We start from the raw sequence: 15,581 nt of genomic DNA, 5'->3' as shown, positions 1-15,581 counted from the left end.
CCAGGAAGTTTCAAATCTATACACAGTCCACTGCAGAGTAAAAATCTAATCTGGAAACAATTTGTCCAAAACATGTTTTTGCAGTATCCGTTCTTCCTGGAGTGCTAGTCATGCAAGGTATGCAGGAGAATTACTGTGGAGTTGGGGAGAGAGTCAATAGAGAATTTGGCCGCAAAAGACAGAGGTTCCAAGTTTGAGTCCCAAACTGACCCACAGTTTTAGTCTGTTAGGATTCAGACCAGCACACACTCTGCTATGTCCACAGCTCATGGTCTAGTGGCTAGCGTTGCTGCCTCTGGGTTCAATTCCCAGCCAGGTTGGGGATTTTCTCTGCCCGGGAACTGGGTGTTTGTGTTGTCCTCATCATTTCATCATTATCATCATTCGTGATAGTGGCTAGATTGGATTGTGTAAAAAATTGGACTGTGTAAAAATTGGGACTTTGTACGGGCACTGATGACCACTCAGTTGAGCGCCCCACAAACCAAACATCATCATCATCACACTCTGCTTCAGAGTAAAAATTGATTCTGGAGCTCTATTTTTGTTTTTGATTCAACTTTGAATGTCTGTCTCAGTGCTAAGAGTTTCCAGATCATATAAAATTATACTCAAAATTATATGTACAGTATTGGAAATTCATGGGTAAGATACAAACTATAGAAAGTATAAAGATAACCATCCACTGTATAGTGTCGATCAATAGAAAGGCAATTAACTTCAACTATCTTTCAAACTATATCCAGCAAAATTCTAGCAAATAAATGCATGCGTGTGTGCTTGCGCACTTGCCCCCCCCCCCTCCCCACACACACACACACACACATACACAGCTTAGCTTAGATTAGATATACATTCATTACAATTGATCTGTATTGAGGAGTTCCTCCAGGATGTAGAACATGTCAGAAAAACAATAATACATGATAAATATTTACAACGGAAACAAATAAGCCAATGTACCTTCCACAGGTCCCAAGTGGAATGATCGTCATTTTTTTCTTTTTAATGAACACTATATGAAAGAATCATTTTACAAACATTCATTTACTAAGATCCCATTAATGCACTAAATTTAAAATAAAAAAAAAAGACTTTTTTTTATTTATAAGGTAATAAACATGTAATAGAACTACTACAATACTTATTTACAAGGTACACATTGCAGCACTGAAATGATGCAGAAGTTAGGTTTTATTCACCCTCACTCACACACATGCACACAATTCTACTTCTGTTGCACATGCTTCCGTATTATGATCTAGGCAAAATTTATGAATGTCTATATTCTTAAATTTATGACAGTTCCTAATGAATGCCTGCAACTCCTCCTTTCTCCATTTCTGCTCTACAAAAGTGAGATGCTAACCTACATCCTGTAACACTTAAAAGTTCAATACCAGTGGTCACATGATGTTCAGAGAGGCAGATTATGTCAGCTGGGTTTGAGGACTCTGATTCATCTATGCAGATAATTAATTCTTTAATTTTATTTCTCAGTCCTCTTATATTCTGATGCAATAAAGGTAGCTGACATTTCACACTGACTGAGTTAAAACTGGGTAGAGTTGAAATTTCTGCTGATTGTTGAAAATTCTTAACTAATAGCTGTTTATGCTGATGTAATAAGCTTGAATTATGTTTTTTGGTTTCTTTCTCAAACTGAAGGTTTGTCTCAATCCTAACCCCTCTTAAAACCTGGTTTCTTTCTGTCCTCCCTACCCTAAAAAAGAGTCTTTTATGAACCCTATAACCACTGGTATTTTATTACTCATGACAGTGCCTCCCCCTTTAACTTTCCTGCTATTTTCCCAGCCAGTTTACCCTTCCCTTTCCTGTTGAGGTGAAGGCCATGCCTACGTTAATTGTCTTGTTTTTGGGAGTGGGGATGGGAGTAGTATTGGATGGAGCAGATGAGAAGAACAAGGAGAGGTGATGGTTGGTGGGGAGGGGGGGGGGGAGGGGAGGGGAGGAGTGTCGGAGCCAGGGAAGGGAATGCTATAAGAATGGGGCATCACTGATGCATGCAGGGAAAGTTACATATAGAACACAATGATGGCCGAAGGAGTAGGAAGTGGTGCGTAAATAGAACAGAGGATCCTAGAGAGAGAGAGAGAGAAATCATTCTTCTATTGCCTGGTTGATAACTTTTCACTTTTCTCTTGTTGAAGAGCAACCAAAAATTTGGACATAAAGTAAATAAGATTCCTGAATAAAAGAAAGCACCCCATTCAAATGTCTTCCACAGGATTCCACTGCAATCTTGAAAATACATCTACATCTATACTTTGCATACCACCTAGCAGAGGGTATATCCCATTGTACCAGTTATTAGTGTTTCTTTCCCTTCAATTCATGTATGGAGCACAGGAATAATGATTGTTTGAATGCCTATGTGTGTTCAGTAATTATTCTAATCTGATCGTCATGATCTCAATGTGAGTGATACATAGGGGATTAAAGTGTGTTCCTAGACTCATCATTTAAAGCCAGTTCTTGAAACTTTGTTAATAGACTTTCTGGGGGTAGTTTACATCTGTCTTCAAGAGTCTTCCAGTTCAGTTCTTCAAGTATCTCTGTGACACTGTCCCACAGATCAAACAAACCTGTGACCATTCATGCTGCCCTTCTCGGTGTACATTCAATATCCCCTATTAGTCCTATTTAGTATGGGTCCCAAACACTTGTACAATATTCTAGAATGGTTACATGAGTGGTTTGTAAGCAATCTCCATTGTAGACTAATTTCATTTCCCCAGTGTTCTACCAGTAAATCAAAGTCTTCCACCTAATTTACCCACAACTGAGCCTATGTGATCATTCCATTTCATATCCCTACAAAGTGTTACACCCAGGTATTTGTATTAGTTGGCCAACATTGACTCATTGATTTTAGAGTCATAGGATACTAAGTTTTTTTCATTTTTTAATGTGCATAATTTTACTTTTCTGCACATTTAAAGCAAGTTGCCAATAATGGTGCTCTGTTGGCAAGAACAACACTTTATCTTGTGTGGTTCTCATTGTACTCATACCCTACCAACATGTAACAATCAGTCCTAGCAACCTTTTTCTGAATTTTGAGTATCCAGTGACAATATTCCAGTAGTCGTGCTTATTGGTGTGTCCTGTGATGTGTAGTGACCAGAAGTATACATGTATATCAGTGGCTTCTGTATCCCATAGTGAGGAAGTGGTTCTCAGTGGTGTATCTGTTCACTGGTTGTTATTGACAAACATTTATTTGGTGAGTGATTTGCTGCTGTATTTCTTGTCTATTGAATGTTACAGTTCATTATAGTCTGCAGTGAAGTCTTTCGTAAACATGTTCTTGCCCATAATTAACTCAGGCAGTAACATGTTCATGTGAATCCAAATTCATAGGAAAATCCATACATAAGAAGGCAACACAAACTTTGAACTTCTATAGACATTTAAATATTGAAAACCATCCTTTATTTGAAGTCATGCAGTACTGTCAGCAAGTCCGACATAAAATTAGTGTGCAAAATGCTTCTAATATCTGCACTCAGAGCTTGATATTTAGGTTCTTGAGTTTCTCTAGAAAATTTAAACAGTCTTTTGCTGTACTCAGCCTTATAATGACCTTTCTTGTGACAATACTGCTGCTCAATACAGTTCTTGTTCACAGAACTTTTGTTAAATTCTTTTGCAAACTCTGACTTTCCTCTTTTTTTGTGATTAATTTTAATAGCAGTGAATGCAGTTGCCATTTCTTGGATATGACAAACATTGTTCTTCTTTTAGTAACTTTTCTGTTAAATTGTGGAAAATCTGCCTGCTTTCATCACAGGAGACCCAGACTGTAAGAAAAAAACCTTATTTTGCCAGAAGTCTATCTAAAACTTAGACAGTCCTGTTGCATCTCCCACTGGCTCACCAACACCTGCAAGAGACAATGCTAATGCTTTGGCTTTACTAATATGTTGCACAATAGTATAATAGTGCAATGTTTTATTACTATAGAACTGTTGTTTCAATGTTACTTTATTCATTGCAGATTGCTGTTCATGAATTATCTTAAGATGATTCCACATACCATTTGCTGTAGCACACGACTGAACAGTTTGTAACTGGTCAAATTTCATACCAGTTGAAATAAGAAGCATTGATTTTGCATTAAGATAATCCCTCAAGTTCTGTGCATTTCTGCCTTCAATTGGTCCTACTTTACTTCCATCAACAGCATCCAGCAATTTCTCCATACAAAAAATAATTTCGAAAGCATGCAATTTCTCGACCGTGACTATGTATCAGGTTTCTCATAGTTTCTTTGAAAATTGTGCCATATAATGGGAGACATTTTCTGCCTTCCTTCTCCATCTTAGAACACTACTACATGAAATATATTCACAGTTGCGAATATGAACTACCACAATGTGTATAATGGAATGACGACAATGATAATTTGGGCCTTCCCCGGACTCGAACTCGGATTTCCCGCTTATCGCGAGCGGTCGCCTTACCATTTGCATACCCGAGCACGAATCATGGCCAGACCCAAACTTCCATATGTCGTGAACCATGTGCCAACATCCTGTGCTCGTACAGCCATTATGTATATTCCCGTACAGGGTAGACATTTTAATTGAAGCTGTTCCTTCGGACATACATGAAAATTGCTTGCACCAAATTTATGGATACTGAAAATCTTTGTTTGGCACACATTTTATCATTCCACTTTTGAAGTTAAAATCTTTGATGTAATTGAACTCACTTCAAAGACTCGATTGACTTGAACAAAAATAAGATGTTACCCCAGGAAACACGTTTTCTTCGAACCAAGACTGTAGTCAAGCTAAAACAGTTTATGATTTACAAATTTTGTTTCTTGACTAAAAGCAAGGCATTTACAGTTAACTATTGAAATAAGGAAAAAAATGCAATGGACTAAAAGGCCTTGTGTTAATTGGTAGGGATGTGGAGCAAATCAAGATATATATTAACATGAGACAACAGGCATCATAGAAACTTAATCTGTTTGTATTATTCATAACAAAATATCACTATGCTGATTAATGCTATTCAGACATACCCTATCTAATTCTAATCCAGTAAATTTGTAAAAATATAGCTGCTGTTGTGAAAGTGCTGGTGACCTTATCTGATGCGTTCCTCATATACACTGAGAACATATGCTTCCATATGCCACAATTAATGTTACTTTCATTTTTCTTAAACATTTACCATTCAGTATAAAATAATCAGTTCTTTTGGAGCTCTTGGAAGATTAAATCTCTCTATTTACCTGTATCTACTAATTCATTGCAAAACAGTTCTTATAACTGACACAGCATAGTTGAACCATGTACACTGGCCACACACACAGATGGCACAGCTGAGTGGCTTTAAAACACCATTGACCCATTTAGCTTTACATTTTTTGTGTTTCCCTTAAATCACTTCAGGTCATGACTGAGTTAGTGTGTGGCCTCGATGTCAGTCGTAACATTCCTTCCTACCTTCCTTCCTTCCTTCCCCCCTCTATAGGTAAAAGTGTATATTTATAATCCTTTAGTAGCTTGCTGCAAGTGAGCAACTTATGGGAGAGACATGCCATATTATGAGACTAGACGTGCACCATACAGTTGTGTAAGATAACAGATGAATGTTACCAGTACTGTGTTAAAAATAAGTAAAAGCTAGATCATTTGGGTTGCAGTAAGGCAGGAGGGACAAAGAGTTCAAAAAGTTCTCACAATTAAATAATATGACAAGAATGATGTAAATGTGAAGCTATTCATTGTTACCTTTTACATTGCAACAGAGCTGTTTGCATTGAGACAAACAGCAACAATGGTGAAGTAGGAAATCTTTAAAACAGTGAATTAAAATATAAAAGCAGAATAGAAAAAATAGATTAACTTTTAGTGTGGGTTTATTTTTTAACACAGTAGATGCTTTTTTATAAACTAATTTTTTTTTTCATTTTGTATTGTATTATGAAGGAATGCTTCCTGTCCGATGGATGGCACCTGAGAGTTTGGAACTGGGTATTTTTACACCAAGCTCTGATGTGTGGTCCTATGGAGTGCTACTGTATGAGATCATTACGTTTGGAAGTTTCCCCTTCCAAGGACTGAGCAATAATCAAGTGTTAGAGCATGTGAAAGCTGGAAACACTATTCAGATCCCAACTGGTGTGAAACCTCAGCTGTAAGTAGATAATTTTAATTTCTTGTTTTATTATTTATCTTACTAGATTTTTAACTCCATAATTATTTCATTTTGTGTGTGTGTGTGTGTGTGTGTGTGTGTGTGTGTGTGTGCGTGTGTGTGCGTGCGTGCATGTGTGTCCATATATATATATATATATATATATATATATATATATATATATATATATATAATTGCATTATTAAAACTCTAGGCAGGAAGGAAGAAGATACATCATATTTATTTGAGAGAAAAAAGCATTTAGTGTTTATGCTGGATGCATTTCAATCGCTAAAATTTCAAATTCATCCATTCAACATTATTATGTAGTCACTGTTAGTACCTTGCAGTTTCCAAAATTGCTATTATGCACATAGAGGTTAATTTGATGAAATAATTATGACTGTAATAAACATTTGCACATAAATTATTTACTGGTTCTAGTATTAATTGCAAGACCAAAAGCAAGAATAATTTGCAATGTAAAACCCAGTTTTCACCTATTACTGAGAACGTATATCTGAGGTCTTAGCCTGGTGATTAATTGTGGGTGGAGGAAATGAAACAAATTTCTTACAAAATAATACTTGAAATTATTGAGGAACTATTCCCACTCACCAAATATACTAATACAATCACTTTATAAAACATACCTATTACTTACAATGTATGTATTTGAGAACATATAGTTTACAGAAAGGCAACAGTGTGTTGCAGGATATAATTAATCATTCCTTGGTGCCCCAGGATTTGTTCTGTCCACAGCCCAATTGTTTAGTTAACTTGTGCCATCAGTTTCTTTTTTTGCCATTTTATTCAGTGCCTCCACATTCTTTAACCAATTTACCTATCTAATCTTCAGCATTCTTCTGAATCATCACATTTCAGATACTCTACTCTCTTCTTGTCTGTACCACTTATAACCCACATTTCACAAATGTAGAAGACTATTAACTGAACTAATACTTTCAACAAGACTTCCTTAGACTTAAATTTATATTCGGTATTAACAAATTTATCTCCTTCAGAAAGCTTTTCTTGCTATTACAAGTCTGTCTTTTGTATCCTGTTTACACCAGACAATATCAGTTATTTAGCTCCCCAAGTAACAAAACTCATTTCCTGTCTTGTTTCCCTCAGTATCATCTGATTTAATTTGACTATATTCCATTACACTTCTTTTAATTTGTTGATCACCATATGATAGCCTACAGGTAACAAATTTAGCTGCACACTATTGAATAACGTCAGTATCTTCCTTTAATTAAATCTGGTGGAGATCACATATACTTGAGCAGTACTTAAGAATGGGCCACACAAGTGTTCTATATGTCACCTCCATTGTGGATGAGCTACACTTTCCTAAAAATCTCCCAATAAACCAAAGTTGGTCTTTGGCTACCTTAATACTGTCCTTACATATCCGTTCCATTTCATATCACTTTGCAATGAAGCTTAGATATTTAACTGATGTGACCGTGTCAAGCAGCACACCACTAATACTATTTCAAACACGACAGTATTTTTTTCCCTATTCATCTGCAGTAACTGACATTTTTCTGCATTTAGAGCAAGCCACAATTCATTACACCAATAGAAATTCAGTCTAAGTCATCCTGTATCCTTCTCCAGTCACTCAGTGGCAGTACGTTCCCCTGTATTACAACATCATCAATAAACTGTCACAGATTGGTGCATACCTTATCTGTCACATCATTTAGGCATATGGAGAATAATAGCACTGCTATCAAACTTCCCTGGGGCACTTCTAATGATACCCTTGTCTCTGATTAACACTTGCCTTGGAGGACAATGTCCTGAGTTCTGTCGCATTGGAACTCTTCAAGCCATTCATTTCTGGGAACCTATTCTGTATGATTTGACATTTTTTAACTCTGTACAATGTGGTACCATGTCAAGTGCATTCTACAGAATATCTGTATACAAAAATATTCCATTTGTTCTGTTCTGGTTAAGATGACAGCCTACTGTACATTTCAGAGATGACTGATAATTGTTAAAAATTTCAACTTTGTTGAAAACAAAATAATTCTGTAGACATGCTGAAAGAACAATGTATGAAACATTTTATTTTAGCACCAATCCTTTAATATACTGGAAACATAAGAGTATATAATGATTTTGCAACTGAAATTATTCTATGGAAACAGTGTTCAGTATGTTGTCGTGCTCCAGACAGTGATGTAGGGGAAAGGAATGAGGAAAGATGTGGCCAAATTTCTTTGTATAATAGACGTGAAAATTGCTTTCACATAAAGGCAGATATTCCTAGCAATAGATCATTAACAAATAGTTAACAACTTCCTTTACTTATTATTAATTTGGTGTTCTCAGTGTCATAATTACAAACCTTCATTCTGTGGAATATCAGTTGTATTACTCTTGAACTATGTAATTTATTTACAGGGAAGCTCTTATTCGATCCTGCTGGAATAAAGATTATAAGCGAAGGCCAAATGCATCTGAGATTGTGGAATTTCTTGCCAACAATCCACGGCTCTTATCGCCATGCCTCGATATGCCATTAGCCTCAGTACAGATGGAAGATACAGGTCAACTAGAAATGCATCTTCCAGAAAGGTTTCGCAAATGTTCCTTAACAGCTTCATTGTTGCAGAGCAACTCAGAACTAAGTAATGGTTGTGTACGTGAACCTCTTTTAAGCTCTAAATATATCACAGCACATCAAGATGATGAAGACTTTGAAGATGAATACTGTGGCCATGACCCACCTGGTGGAATTAAGCAGGTGGACTCCATTCTTTGACAGCATACACTCACTGGACAGCCAGCCAACTGTGCCACAGAAATTGTGTTCCTGTAGCTATAGTATTTGGCACTATTGCCTACAGTAACCAGTGAAGTTAACCACAGTAGTAAATTGTGGTCTGGTTGCGTACTGTGTATACAAAATCTGCATCTGCAGTAGTGTTTAATGGTGATGGTCATGACGCCACACTATATAAGCATTAGAAAGCTGCAGGAAAATTTTAACTAGCCATCAGCTATGTGAAATACCTCTCTAATAGATGTTAATTATTATGTGGTTCCATTTCACTATATGAAATTTGTTTTTCTGGCTGATTGAAGCTACACATTTCTTTTCCTGCAGTGAGAAAGTGAAAAAGTGCTAAGCACTCTAGTGAACTGTTGATTTAATAAACAATTTAAAAAGAGTCAATATTTCTTAAATAAATATGCTGCTCAGCAGGTCAGAGATGAAAGCTGTGATGAGATCTTTCAAAATATTTATAATTACTCTTTGTTACAACTAATGAATTTAACTGGCGATTCTTTTGAGTACACAATTTTTTATTTTTAGACATTCAGTGGAGAAAATGGTTCAAAACCCTATGCATATGAGCAAGTGAGAAAGTGCCAGTTTCATTCCAACCATTGTAACCAAATTATTCCTCTAGTCTTATTTATATACTTATGTTCCCATTCATCAACAAAAGTTTCTAGATGACTTCACAGTTTTAAGTTTATGAACCCTTGCAGAGTCTATAATTAGAGGACAGAATCCAAAACCTCTGCACTTCTCATTCTATTTACCTCTTATGTAGTAAGGATTATCTGATACTGATGTAAAAGATTTAAAAAGTCTTTTGGAGAAAAAAAGGTTTCAAAAAATGAACACACACCATGATTTTCTACTGAATTTTTGGTTAAAATACATGTGTGTATCGAAGCATGACAAATTATAAACATTCCTTACATTTATTTGTCACATGTTTATGAAGATCACTTCTTTATCCAATATCCATGACAAGATTCTTGATCAAAAGAATAAAAGATGGTTATGTTACAGTTCTGTAGTAATACTGTACTTAATGTCTCTCATCTCTCTTTGTCCACACAATTGAGACATATTACTGATTATATGTACTGATCCTTTTCAAGAGTCACATAGCTCAGGAATGTGTGTTTTTTAATTCTAACACTAGGTGGTTTCAATTTACATTAGTTCATAATAAAAATTTTGAGGCCAACATCTTTTGTAGTGCTACATGCTTTTTTTATATTCAAGTGATTGTGTTGTAAAACAGCTTATGTGGGCACACAATGGATAATGTATGTCCCACTGTCTGAGCAGTAGACTATCTGTGACATTTCCCTTCTTTTATAAAGTCTCGCCACAATTCCTCATTCAAAATGTTTGCATCTTATTACAGTGAACTTTCAGTTTCACCAAATGTATTTAATCTAAATGCTTTAACAAACTTTATTAGCCATAAGAAAGGAATAACAGAGTTGTTTTACAGGTTTAAAGGTAAAACACTTATTGGTTTTTTTTTTGTGTGTTGACAGGAATTATGTTTCACATTTTTCAAATCTTTTAATATGTTTGTAATATGTGACTTGAGATGTTTATTTAAAATAACAAAGTAGTGGCAGAGGGTCATAAATGTCAAGTGCAAAGGGACTTAAAACAAACAAGTTGCATTGTATAACTGCAAACTATTATCATACATTATGTTCTTTTTATATTAGTTTACATATTACAAATTCAGGACATCAGATGTAGATACTTGCTCCAAAGTCATCTTTATTCCTTTTGACATGTTGTCTGCGTAAATTCATGTCAGATGAAATGCCATATTAAATTTTCTGTTCTTGAACATGCAACAAATATTAGAGTGCATGTCCTTCATGGACAATATGATAAAATTGCATCCTCCACTTAACTGAATCTCCAAATATTAAAAAACATTTTATATACTGGAAATAATTGACCATGTTGCTATCCACTGATATTGTTTTGTAAAGTGGTTTCTCAGTTATTTTGTCTGTAGAAACCATGTTTCCTTGTTTTATGTATTTGTTTAGTAATCACATCTCATGTATTGAGATGATATATGTTTGTATTTTATTTTATGGTACATAGAAAAATTTATTCTCTCTTTCAACAACAAAACAGCATGTTTCATCATAATTGAATGTAATCACATAAATCTCAAATTCCACAGAAGTGTCTCTAGGAGTATTTAATGCTAGTTATTTAATTGCAATGGTGGGTAATGTAGTTTTCACTGATAAGGGTTGACTAGTATGAGCTTTGGAGATCCAGATCTCATATCAAAATGAACCATCAGACCCTTTAATTTAGGAGGAATTATTTACTCCACAGGTGTCAATAACTCATAATGTTGTCAGATTACTCAGAAACTCATACAAGATTTTGTAAGAATAGTTCAAAGGACTATCCATTTAAAGCTAAGTGATAAATATATATGTGCTGCAAACAAAGTGTGCTAGAAATGAGCATCTAAAGCATTCTACTAAGAAGGTACACAGTTGGAGCGAAGAACCTGGGTATCGGTGTTAACAAGCTTGGCTTCTGCATGTGCAATGAGAGTGAGGGTCTTAAGATATTTTCTATTACAGTCAATGATGCATTAAATAAAATATTATGTAAATTGTGTGTGACAAGTTAACTCTGTGTACCAGTTCAGAATTTGTGCCCAGATATTTAACTGTCATGAAGGGATGTCACACAAATCAATTAAAAGCTTCAACAGCATCAGCCAAACTTACTGCATTTATATAAATCTTAGACTACTGATCTATTCCAATTGATAAAATCTACTTTTTCTGTTCATGCTGTTGAAATAATTAAAGTAAATCTAACTGCAGTTATCTGACTTGGGGATAAGTAGACCAATAGTTTTGCTCCCTAACGTAACTGCTGTCAGCTTTTCAATGCCCAAAGGGCAGCCTCATTTACACCTTCCTAAGTATTTGAAGTCTGTCAAGAGCTTACAGTTTAAAATCTGAGAAAAATATATTACCAGGAAACAAAATAAGTGAAAATTTTTGGAAGTATTGTTGAGATCTATACGCAGAAATCTCAGTTTAGTTTTCCTGCCATATGTTGACTTTGACATGCTGTTATGTATTCTGCTGGATAATTTCATCCAGATTTTGTGATATAACAGCAGGCTGATGAATGAATGACTCAACCATCAGCTCAGCTTATTGAAATTTTGTAACATCTGGATGCCGTTACCTGGAAGAATACTTTAGAACAGGTCAGAATCACTCTATAAGCTACCAGCAAATATATTCCATCTTCCTTTCAGGACAAGCTTGTGAAATATAAATTCTGTGCCTTATAAATGAAAAGACTGTACTAAAAAGCTTCTGTTGTCATCTAATATGTTTTGTGACAGGATCATGGTTATTTTTGTTACTCCTAAGAGGCAAACAGTTCAGGTAAAGACTCTAAATATATGCATTAGTGATAGATTAAATGTGATTTTTGTGTCCATCATGATGGAATCCTAATGTTTTTTTTTTCTTTTTTTATAAATAATAGTCAGATGTAAATCTGTGGTGCAAACATCTAGGAAACATGAGTGAAGTTGGCTCTGTACTGTAGGTTTTTCATTTAATATAAGTAATTTAGTAAAACAATGGAAAATTCAGATGAAATAATGACAGTACTATGAAAAAGATAGCCGCTACCCACCATATAGTGGAGATGCTGACTCGCAGATGGACACAACAAAAGGACTGTCAAACAAGTAATCTTTCAGCCAAAAAGCCCTTCATCAGAATTAGATAACATACACACATACATTCACACAAACACAACTCGCACACACACGGCCTTAGCAGCAAGCGATTTTGGTCACTTGTGTGTCATTTGCATCTGCATTGTGTGTGTGTGTGTGTGTGTGTGTGTATGTGTGTTTTGTCTAATTATGATTAAGGAGTTTTTGGCCAAAAGTTTATTTGTTTTCAGTCTTTTTGTTATGCCTATCTGTGACTCAACATCTCTGCTATGTGGTGAGTAGCAACTGTCCTTTTCATAACACTGAAATAATTTAGTCAAGTTTGAGATTATCAGTTATAAGTTACAATATACAGAAAGCAACACAAATCAGCACACCGAAAAACACAGTTAGCCCAACACACAAAACAGTGCTAAACAGCACATTTTAAACTTCAAGGTTCACAGATTCCAACCCTCCCAAGCATCATAGAAAGCCAGGAAGAAACAAAGCATGGTTTCTAGAACTCAAATGTGAATGTTTGTGTGCATTAGTTCTTTATGAACAGTGGCTTTCCTATTCATATTTTATAGACAGTGACTTATTCATATTTGCTATATCTTCATGTGTACATTTGAGGCATGTTAAGTTTTATTGCCCATAAGTTTCATATCTATTTGAGAGTTATTTGTTGACTCTAACATGATCTCAAATATTTCCAGTGAGTATGAACTTTTCCTTTCTTGCATATTTTGTATTTATTTTTTATGTCACATCATTTTGTGGGCAGTGTTGTTGTGGAGCTGTCATTTAAAGTTTTATTTATAGTTATGTTCCTTTTCTCTTTCCATAATACAAGGATCTGTTCCTTGTCTAACATGTATAGGTTTGTTGCCTTCACATTATCATGCACCTGAATTATTCACTGTTCATTTGGGCAGAGTTCCAGTGGCTGTTTGTTTTTTTCTAGGAAGATGAAATGTTGTAATTTTAGATGAAAGTCCATTTTTCTCTTTTTTGGTTCTTGTTCTGAAAATGTAGGCATTTTAATAGCAAAATTATTTCTCTATTAGAGTCTTATTTGTTGTTCTTGTTTCTTGTGATTTTGTTAGTAATTGTTCCTCCTCCCCTTTCCCAACACTTGGTGAGAATGGAGTAAATTATGATGCATTTGAAATGTTTGTGAGATATATTTCAGTGACTGAAATTTGTGTTATCCTTATTTGTATTCAGTCTCATCATTTGAGTGTTCACATTAATATACTATTTTAAAGCTGGTAATTATCAATGCTTCAAAGCTTACTTTATTTTGCACTTTAAGTGTAAATGGAAGTCTAAGGTACAATGAATTATTATTTCATTATAGTCTTTAACTTTATACACACTCTGCATTATTATTGCACCTTTGTTATTCAGTTCTAGCTTGTAATTTACAGTGAAGTGCCACTTCATGCATTCACTGTTCTTTTTTACCAGTCAGTACTGCAGTACAGATTTGCAATAATCGCATCATTCAGTACTTTCAATGATTCATGTCAATGATTTGTATTAAGGGGACTGGTCTGATTCTCTCTAATGAGAAAATATTGTTGGTAGCTAATTTTTTCATCAGCTTTCAGTGGCTATTACTACATTTAGCATTTAGATGAAGTAACTTAAATCTGTATCTATTACTATTTATCATGGTCTGCTGCGCAGCTAAGATAAAATTAAAAAAGATACATTTATGCTCGTTTGTATGATATGTAACTGGTTTGTGTAAAGTTTCGTATGGATGTGATTTTGATGTTGTTTACTTTTTGTCACTAATGCACCATTACTGAGTTGCAATGTGCTGAAAATGTACTGGTATGATAATTATGTTTATGCATACATTTGTATTTGTATGCCAATGAAGTACCTGATGTAGTTAATATGTCATTACTATTATTATTGTTATTATTATTATTGTTATTATTATTGTCGTCTTCATTTCCATTATCATGTCCTCATCCTGTGTGTCATCATTTTTGTACCTTATTTACACACTGATAAATTTGCTTAAAGCACTTCTACATGTGTTGCTGTAAAGCGTGAAAAGTTGATCATGAATCTCCTGTATTATTTAAGCAAAAGTAGAATTAATAGATACATTCTGTACCTCTAATCTAATATACCAGTCCTTAAGTGAAAAAAAAGGTTACATGCAGTCAAGCATATAATTCTGTAAGAAATAATGCGAAGTGGTTGTCAACATACAAAACTTGTTGCAGTGGTCAAAACAAATGTGGCTTTGCATCAAGATACAGCATTTTTATGGCAGATGAAAATTGATTTCCTTGCTTCGATACAGTTTGATGAGTGGATGACTATATGACTCATCCTTCTCATTGTTCTTGCCCACAACTGAAATTCATTATTGGTATGATACTTTTTATTTTGTTAATGATTTTTACTAATGGCATTTTTTTGTACAAATTGTAAATGATGTAATTTTTGTCATCCTTTTCTGTATAGTATCCTTAGCAAATGACCAAGAAATATTCATGTATATTCTATTTATGTCAAATATTGCATATTGTGACTGGTAACCAAAGTATTTGTTTCTTAGCTCAAATAAATGTGTAATACCTTAGTTAATGATACAGTGTGCCACACTGTCGAGTGTTCTTTTCTTGCCAACATTTCCATTTGTAGAAAATATTGATCATTACAATGAGTGAGGAAGAAACTGATCATAAGAAAAATAGCAGGGTCAGGGAGAATCTAAATAAATGAGAATGTATATTTATAAAAAGAAAAGGGAGGGTGGAGGTATGGAAAGTACTGTGAAAATTAGATGAGTTAAGAAGTAAAAGTGACAAAGTACTGAATATTAGAGGCACTGAGTCATTAAGAGGCAAAGAG

General features: G+C 34.7%; 1 protein-coding gene across 2 annotated transcripts in view; it reads left to right on the top strand.

Moving 5' to 3' along the window:
* The window catches only part of LOC126259026 (uncharacterized), a 667,737-nt gene extending 652,428 nt beyond the window's left edge, over positions 1-15,309 (top strand). For both annotated transcript variants that reach the window (XM_049955690.1, XM_049955689.1), the window contains exons 26-27: positions 5,970-6,177; positions 8,605-15,309. In XM_049955690.1, coding sequence (XP_049811647.1) covers positions 5,970-6,177; positions 8,605-8,965 — 569 coding nt within the window. In that variant the 3' untranslated portion in view covers positions 8,966-15,309. The remainder of the gene's footprint in view (positions 1-5,969; positions 6,178-8,604) is intronic.
* Positions 15,310-15,581: the final 272 nt, after the last annotated feature.

Source organism: Schistocerca nitens, chromosome 1 (genome assembly GCF_023898315.1).
Source record: "Schistocerca nitens isolate TAMUIC-IGC-003100 chromosome 1, iqSchNite1.1, whole genome shotgun sequence".
NCBI classification, from domain to species: domain Eukaryota; kingdom Metazoa; phylum Arthropoda; class Insecta; order Orthoptera; family Acrididae; genus Schistocerca; species Schistocerca nitens.
The sequence above is the reverse complement of the archived record's forward strand: the minus strand, read 5'-3'. Positions and strand labels throughout refer to the sequence as shown.